We start from the raw sequence: 9,312 nt of genomic DNA on the forward strand, positions 1-9,312 counted from the left end.
AGAGAAATAAAACTCTGTGCGTGTAGATTTTTTATATATATATATATATATATATATATATATATATATATACTCACACATACACAAAGTAGAAGAGTTCAAATTCATACATGTCTTCAAATTGATAGTCAAATTGATGTCACAAAAATGTAAGAACTGTCTGTGATTTATCACCCCTAAATAAATAAACAAACAAATAAATAAAAATAAGTAATTCTATATACACTACCAGTCAAAAACTTCATTCATCAAGGATGTATTAAATGGACTAAAAGTTACAGCAAAAACATTTACAATTACAAAAGATTTAAATTTCAAATAAATGCTGTTAGTTTCTGCAAAAATATTAAGCAGAACTGTTGTTTTTAACATTTATAATAGGAATTATTACTCTTTATCATATACTTGGTCAAATAAATAGTGTTGGTGAGTATAAGAGATTTCTTCAAAAAACATACTGACCTTTGAACTGTAGTGTAAATTTATGTATAAAATCACATTCATAAAATTAAAGTAAATACAAGGAAATAAAATAGCTAAAATAGTCATATTAACAATTTAAGACTTTTTTTGATTGTTACATTATTGTGATAAATCCATTTTCCCCACAGTTCTAAAAATATTTTCCTAACGTAAAATATAATTCATCTTAATCTTAGGGTCATATATGACAGATGTTTCTTGACAGTTTTAAATAAGAGTCATCCACTCAGCACTTTTGTAACCCATCATAAAAGAGCGCACTGTTTGAACTGGAGGAAAAGCATTGTTATTGTCCGCTTCCAATATTGGCCTAAGTCAGCCTGATGTTGTCCGTTATTGATATATTGTGACAAATAAATCATGCATCCTTAAAAATATCCTATAGACGATCATAGTATACACAAACAAGTCTGTAATATCAAGATTGTTTCCAAACATTACCCTCTATATCGGTGCACAAATTTGAATCCACCATTACATTTAAGCTACATAACCATCAGAGGGAATCTTTCAATTTTCTAGCTCAACCTCAAAGGAAAATCAGCCTATTTATTTCAAGAGGGTACACATCAAAACCAAGCAGCAACTCTTTAATGAACTTAATTTCTCTCTTTGACTTAACGTTAAATTTGTGCATCTGTGTACAAAGGAGCGAGTGTCAACCTCAAGGCTACTGAAGGGGATTTATTGCAGTTATTATAAGCAATGCTTTTTAAATAATAGGTTACATTAACCTCTGCTCTGGGTTTTTCTGGGATAACTTTGAATCGTGGTTTCTCGCTGCGCTGAACCCGGAGGGCGGGTGTGCGTCGGGGGAAGTACAGGGGGTCTAGCTTGTAATTTGGGATTTCTGGGAGCACTTCAATAAGCCTAAGCATTTTTAGAGGTTATGGCCAACTAATCGAGTCCAGCTCGAGAGTGATGATGGAGAGGTGGGGGGTGGAGATGTAGAAAAGTTGCGGGGGGGGGGGGGGGTCAGACGAGCCAGCAACACCCTGTTGTTCAGTCAATTAGACTGTGCAGCCTCTGGACATCTTAGGGCCGCCTTAAGGCACTGTCATTGATGGAGAGGTTAGAGACCAGGCATGGACCACCCGGAATACAAGAGCCTGAAGCCACAAACACGCAAATAGACGCACACAAACCTCGCAGTGATCTAAGACTGCGAGGATTAAGCATATTAAAAAAATAACGCTCAATTGTACACACAAGCTTAGGTTTTAATACGCTATTAAAACAGATTAAAACGCACATACATACACACACACACACACACACACACACACAAGATCACACAAAGAAAAGGCAGACATGGGCGAGAGAGTGCACACAAACACAAACACAAAAGGCTGGATTTAATACAAACACTACGGAACTACAGAAGTGTAGAGTGTGTGTTTTTGTGTGTGTAGTGTAACCCGAAGAGCACTGGACCACAGCGTTCTCACCCTCTGGCTCTATGCACTGGCCGCTCCCCACGAGACAGTACTTCATGTCGGCTCCACGTCCAATCACTGCGTTGTTGCAGATCACGCTACCTTGAATGTTACACCTGGGGGAAGAGAGAAGTGTTGGGTTAGTGTTGTGTTCATGCGCATACAACAAACAAATGCCATCAAAAGTTTGGGGTCGGTAAGAAGTCTCACCAACGCTGCATTCATTTGATCAAAATTGCAACAAAAACACTAATAATATGAAATATTATTTCAATTGAAAAAAACTGTTTTCTATTTTAATACATTTTAAAATGCAATTAAATCCTGTGATGGGAAAAGCTACATTTTCAGCAGTCATTACTCCAGTCTTTAGTGCCACATTATCCTTCAGAAATGATGCTAATGTGCTGATTTAATGCTCAAGAAAAGTGCTGAAAACATTTGTGCTGCTTAATATTTTTATGGAAACACTTTTTTCAGGATGAATATAAAGTTCAAAGAACAACATTTATTTCATAGAGAAATCATTTGTAACATTATAAATATATTTACTACGGTCACTTTTGATTCATTTACTGCATTCTTGCTGAATAACAGTATTAATTTCTTTTAAAAACAAAAATCATACTGACCACAAATTTTTGAACGGCAGTGTAAATCACGACAATGACAGAAACAGCACTTATGTCCAAAATAGTGACAAGTTAGACCAGTATTTGAGAGACGTTTTGAGACGGTCATATTGTTGACACCCGCATCTATTTGGTCAGTAGTGTTGGCAACAAAAATCTTGCCTCTACCATGGCTCATTCAGTTCTTTTTTTTAAGAATTAAAAAAATATTTTTGAGTGAATTTTGAATAAATATGTGACCCTGGACCACAAAACCATGTCTTAATTCGCACGTGAATATTTGTAGCAATAGCCAACAACAATACATTGCATGGGTCAAAATGATCGATTTTTCTTTTATGCCAAAAATCATTAGGATATTACATAAACATCATTTTCCATAGAGATATTTTGTACATTTCCTACCGTAAATATATCAAAACTTAATTTCTGATTTGGAATAAGCATTGCTAAGAACTTCATTTGCACCCTCAGATTCCATATTTTCAAATGGTTGTATCTCGGCCAAATATTGTCCTATCCTAACAAACCATACATCAATGGAAAGATTATTTATTCAGTTGGCCTTTATGACTGGTTCTGTGGTCCAGGGTTACATATTGTGTTAAATAACACTTTGGCTATAATTTACTATTCAGAGATTTTTATTTTATTTTGCAAGGCCCATATCGTTTGACCACTAGTCCTAAGAAAACCATTTTTATAGCTCAGTTCACATAATTTGATCTCCAGCATTCGACTTGACTATTAATAACCCACTTTGATTTCATAATCTGTCATATTTCTGTGTGAAACAGAATAATCAACAAGAAACATACCAGAATGAAGCCAGGCTTCATGTGAATTTACTAAAACAATGCTCAGACAGCTAATTGCTCAAAACAAAAGTCGTCTCAGAGGAAGTTATTGCATTATGATTGAATATTACAATGATTTCTTTAGAATAACACAGACCAATAAATCAATCAGAGATAGAAAGTAAATAGTCAATATTGATTTAGTTGCTTTTAACCGTTGGTCTGTGCACATACGCATCAAATCAGATGTCTTTTAAGACGTTTAAGACATTGTTTCAAGTCAAAAGTAGTTAAAACAGAATCAAGACTCCATTGCACTGCACTCCATTCAGCTGTTTTTGAACTCCAGAACACATCTTGTGTAAACACTCTATCCTTAACACTAGATATCAAGCAGTAAATACTTTGCTACATTAAAATAATACAGGAAGTACATAAGTAAAGAACCACTGACAGTGCTTATATGCAACATGACTTCTTTTCGAAAACGTCTGGAACCTTTGAGCATATTAGCATAATGAAAGGCTGATATTTGTGTATGCGAGTTGTAGCGAAGTGCTCGGGAGCCTGGCTTTGAACTATGTGCACTTGGACGCACACACACACACACACACACATCCCTGTGCTGCTGTCTGTTTACACCATACAAAGAATAATATTTTCCTGGGATCGCTTTGGCACCATAAAACTTTATTTGCACAGTTTTATGTTTACTTGGTTTGCCCGGGCCAACTCTCAACTTTTTCTGCACTCTCTTGCGGTGAAACATATTTACCACGAGTGTTCGGCTTTCATGTCTTTTTGCTAATTGCACAGCTGAGGGTCTTGTCCTTTCCTCACGCGACCCTATTACACCCCCCCTTCCCATCACCACCACGTCAATTTGAAACCTGATACCTCAATGTTTTCCCAAGGCTTGTTTTATTTTCCTTTTGGCTACATTAGCATATATATTAAAAACAACATTGCCTTATGATGTACAGGAGCACTTTAGAACTGCTTTTCTGCGGTTTAGTGTCCGGATGTCACAGGACCTACAGGAAGTGCCATTTCACACTTTCTCCAGCCATATAGCGATGCAAAATTTAAAACCACAACTTTTTATTAAAGATTTTCAGCTCACGGAACAGGGACAGCGGACAGGGCGTCCCGTCTTCAAGATCAAGCAGCGTCGGAAAGCGTGGCCGTGTTGTAGCTGACGGAGGCAGGTTTCTATTGGCAGCTACACAGGGCGCTCTATTCAGGTGCACGGGTGTGTACAAGAGAGAGAGCGAGTGAGCGAGGTTTGAAGAAAGAGAGGGAGTGGGTGAGACAGAGGGGGTAGATGGGAGATTACAAGGATTGGAGTTTTAAACAGAGAGACCACCAAAGATGCAGTTGCTGAAATACCACTAATTACTGACACTATGCTCCTCCTTGCTGTGACCCCCCCAAACAAGCCACCATCATGCCCCCCTTCCCATCAACCCCGAACCGCCCGAGCTTTGTAAACAACCACTCCTACATGCAAACAAAGGGCCGAAAAATGCAAGTGGCGCTTTTAAATGCCAGGGATTTCCTAATCCCTTCTTACTTTATGTTTTGAAAGAGTTGCTGTTCCTTTCTTTCCTTCCTCTATCCTTTCTTTCACTCCACTCTTCATGCACAGGCTAATTCGTACACGAGGGTCGCCACGTTGGCTCCAAGCTTGTTTTTTTGAAGGGAAAAACTGGTTTAAACCAAAGCTGTCTCCACCTAACAGGGTCCTTTTTCTTTACCACCCAGAGCTGATTTGGGACAGTTTGTGTTCAATGGCAAGCGAGATCACCATTAACCCAAATCAGCTTAAATCTAAACCGTTTTGGGTGAAGAAAAAAAAAAAAAAAAAACGGGGGCAAAAAAAAAAAAACTTTGTTCATTCACAAGTCTATGATGTCAGAAAAGAAGCATGCAAGTTTAGCGAGATGTGAATGTTTGCTGAGGCTTCTTTTACTCGTGCATGTAACACTTGTAGCGAGACACTTGTTTCTTTGGGAATCATTACATCTACATTCATCACTTTTCTGTTAATTTGTTGTACCGGGGGGCTGTTCAGGGTCAGCGAACACCTTTAGGGGTCTGACAACGCAAGTTTCTGCTTTTGCTCAACACAACAAAAAGCAGCAGCATCCACCCCAACACCACCCTCCGGCAGAAACGGGTCAGTCTCTTTGTGCATTATGTCTACGTCAAGCCCACTTTTAACCTAACAGACAAAATCTGAACTTTTTTTCTACACGCTGAACATCTGATCCAAACCACTAAATACTCTGGAGACAGCCAATCTGTCTGTCATCCTAGACTTGTGGTCTGTACAGGATGACACAGGGGTGCACGAAATTGCAAAGGCTTTGTACACTATGTACACTACTATTTAAAATGTTGAAATTTATACGCTTTGAATTGATAAATGACAGTAAAAAACTTGGTATAAAAACTGGTATAAAAATGTGATTATTTAAAAGTACATTTTTAACTATTTCAAAGATGCTTTTATCAAATAATCCTTAAAATGTTCATGGTTTCCACAAGAATATTAAGCAGCACATACAGTTTCAACATTAATGGCAGTAAGAAATCAGCATATTAGAATGATTTCTGAGGGATCACGTGACACTGAAGAGTAATGGCTGCTGAAAATCCAGATTTGCAATCACAAGAATAAATGACATTTTAAAATGTATAAAAATAGAAAAGAAGTTAGAAGTTATTTTAAATTGTAATAATGTCACAATATTACTGTTTTTACTGTATTTCCGATCAAACAAATGTTGCCTTAGTGAGCAATATGAGATAAAATCCTAAAATTTTATATATACACTGAACAAAAATATAAACGCAACACTTTTGTTTTTGCCCCCATTTTTCATGAGCTGAACTCAAAGATCTAAGACTTTTTCTATGTACACAAAAGGCCTATTTCTCTCAAATATTGTTCACAAATCTGTCTAAATCTAACATACGCCTGCCCATACCATAACCCCACCGCCACCATGGGCCACTCGATCCACAACATTGACATCAGCAAACCACTCACCCACACGATGCCATACACGCTGTCTGCCATCTGCCCTGTACAGTGAAAACTGGGATTCATCTATGAAGAGAACACTTCTCCAAAGTGCCAGACGCCATCGAATGTGAGCATTTGCCCACTCAAGTCGGTTATGACGACGAAGTGCAGTCAGGTCGAGACCCCGATGAGACCCTGAGTGGTCAGCTAAATATCTACAGTGGATCTAAAATATGAATAGTTAATTATAACTAGTTATGGTTAATTATTCATATTTCCCCATGAGTTAAATTCGCTACAATGTCAATCTTGCAGATGGGCTCAGTCAAGTCTGATTCATTTAAGTAAATCATATTTCATTTTTAAATCAAGGTTCCAATGCCTTCTGACCAACAAATTTCCATGATTTTCCTGTGTTATTTTTGTTTGTTCCTAAATCATAGCAACTGCACTGACAAATGAGTTAAGCATATTAATATTATAATCAATATTGACATTTCCAAGACTTTTTTTTTTTTTTTATATATATAATTTAATTAATTCCTCTGACTTCTCTAGCTCTGAAAATCACCATTGTAAAACTCCCAAATATTTCCAGGTTGTCCATGACCACTGGAAAGCTGCTAAAATTACTGGTAAAAAAAAAATTGACAGTCTATGCTGAAAAGTGTTTCCAAAAGTCTGCAATGCATTTGGCTTTATTTGATCTATTGCAGCAACATGATTTAGTTATTTTTTTTAAACTATTTAGTTAAATACTGCTGTTTATTAGTATGTTTTTAAATATTATTACATTTAACCACTCAAAGAATGCAAATTACGTTATTTTGGTCAAACATCCTGTCTGGGTTTGATTTACAAATAAATTACCCATAAAAAGACTCTTTCTGAATCATATTCTCATAAACATTCAGAATGCACTTGAGTAAGATCACTTACCCTTCTTCAATAGTGACTCCATTCATGATGATGGAGTTGGTGATCTTCACCTTCTCCTTGATTGTAGATGATGTGCCAACATTTGAACGCTTGATGGATGTCTTGTCTGATATCTGACAATATGGCCCAATAATGCTGTCACTTCCAACCTAAATAAAAGAGACGGCATTACTTTATTTGAGGAGTAATGTATTTCAATATACATTTAAAATATGCATTTTTAATCACAGACAGCATCATATTTGTGACATATCTATGGGACTCACCAAGGAGCGTTCTGTGACCACAGCAGTCGGATGGATTGGAGGGTCCTCAAACAGCTTTGGAACCTAAGGGATAAAGGAGACCATAATTCAGTGCAGCCATTGCAGTGTCTCAAACGACTGTTTTGCGGACAGTTCACTGTAAAGGAAAATGTGCCATTGAAACAGTTATTTCAGTTTGTTCTCACCACACGATTGGCCTCTATATAAGCCGCGAGCGTGTTCACACGATAACACATGCCCTCCTCCATGATGTGAACATAGCAGCGTAGCTTTCCGCCATGGTAGGCCTCACTCATGTCTCCACGATGATCGTTCCAACATGACCTCTCCCGGGCAAGCTGGAGCAGCGCCTCTTCTTTACTAGTGCTGAGGAGCTCTGTGAAAGCATGTATGTGGTTTTTGAAAGGTCACCATTTATTATGTACACCAAACATTCTCTTAAAAGGATGACAAATATGAACTGTGCAAATGCGAGTCATTACAAGTGGAAGCGTACCCAAATTGTGGTGAGCATCCTGTTGTTTTTGATTCTTCTCTGTATCCTCTGTTGCATTTTTGGTGTTTAAAAACTTGGAGAATTGCTTACGCACCAAATATGGCACTAATTCCCCCCTGATTGAGGTGACAGACCTGTAAATAAAAGCATATGGTAACAACACAGGTTTGAGCTTGTACTTAAAGCAGGGCTGTCAGTCATTTCAGACTAAAATAATTTTCTCACCGGTAGTGTATATGCTATTATTCTATCAAATTGATTTATTATTTAACTAATCCAAAGGCATTATTGTGGCAGAAGAGTAAAGTAATGAATAGCCATTACATAAAAGGCTGTCAATTAACACTACTATTCCAAGGCTTGGTTAATTGGTATGTTTTATGCTTTCTTATGTTACATTTGTTTGGTTAAAATCAGGCCCGGTTCTATGGGGGTGCTAGAGGGTGCTAAGCACTCTCAAACTAAATCAGTAGCACTTTCAGTTAAAGCTGTAATAATGGCATTTTATTGCAGATTTAGTGCGTTATGTTTTGCGCCTTGGAGAACGGTTTCTATTTCAACGTGTTTTTGCAGAGTTTAGCAATGTAGCCAATCACATATAGAACTTCATTGATTATAACGTAACTGTGAGATCACGATGAACTAAGATGATCGAGTGAAAGCTTTTTAGCGATTATAAAAGGAGCGCTCTTTGCGCCATAGCAATGGATGGCACTAAAGTTTAGAGCACCCTCACTAATTTAAGATGCACCCTCGGTGATTTTATTCTCGAGCCGGGCCTGGTTAAAATACATTCAGAAGTGCAATAGTGTGAAATATCATAATATAAAATGCCTGTTTTCTAATTAAATATATAATAAAATGTCATTTATCCCGGTGATGGAAAAGCTGAATTTTCAGTAACCATTACTCCAGTCTTCAAAGTCACATGATCTTTAAGAAATCATTCTAATATACCTGATAAGGTGCTCAAGAAACATTGTCTTTTCGATGTTGAAAATGTTTATGCTGCTTAAGATTTTTGTGAAAAAAAAACAATGACAGTTTTTCATTATTATTTGATGAATTTAAAAGTTCAAAAGAAATTCAAATCTTTTGTAACATTATAAATATGTGTACTATTACTTTTGATCAATTTTATGCACCCTCAATTAATAAAAGTATTAATTTATTTTGAAAAATAATTATATATATACACACATATATATATATATATATATATATATATATAT

At 36.7% G+C, this 9,312-nt stretch overlaps 1 protein-coding gene across 2 annotated transcripts in view; it reads right to left on the reverse strand.

Annotated features, from left to right (window-relative positions):
• eif2b3 (eukaryotic translation initiation factor 2B, subunit 3 gamma) overlaps positions 1-9,312 on the reverse strand; it is a 36,795-nt gene that overhangs the window by 1,594 nt on the left and 25,889 nt on the right. For both annotated transcript variants that reach the window (XM_016291620.1, XM_016291619.1), the window contains exons 7-11: positions 8,081-8,214; positions 7,770-7,960; positions 7,585-7,647; positions 7,319-7,467; positions 1,932-2,035 (exon numbers count right to left, since the gene is read on the reverse strand). In XM_016291620.1, the coding sequence (XP_016147106.1) occupies positions 1,932-2,035; positions 7,319-7,467; positions 7,585-7,647; positions 7,770-7,960; positions 8,081-8,214 (641 nt within the window). The remainder of the gene's footprint in view (positions 1-1,931; positions 2,036-7,318; positions 7,468-7,584; positions 7,648-7,769; positions 7,961-8,080; positions 8,215-9,312) is intronic.

This window comes from Sinocyclocheilus grahami, unplaced genomic scaffold (assembly GCF_001515645.1).
Source record: "Sinocyclocheilus grahami isolate Dianchi unplaced genomic scaffold, SAMN03320097.WGS_v1.1 scaffold274.1, whole genome shotgun sequence".
NCBI classification, from domain to species: domain Eukaryota; kingdom Metazoa; phylum Chordata; class Actinopteri; order Cypriniformes; family Cyprinidae; genus Sinocyclocheilus; species Sinocyclocheilus grahami.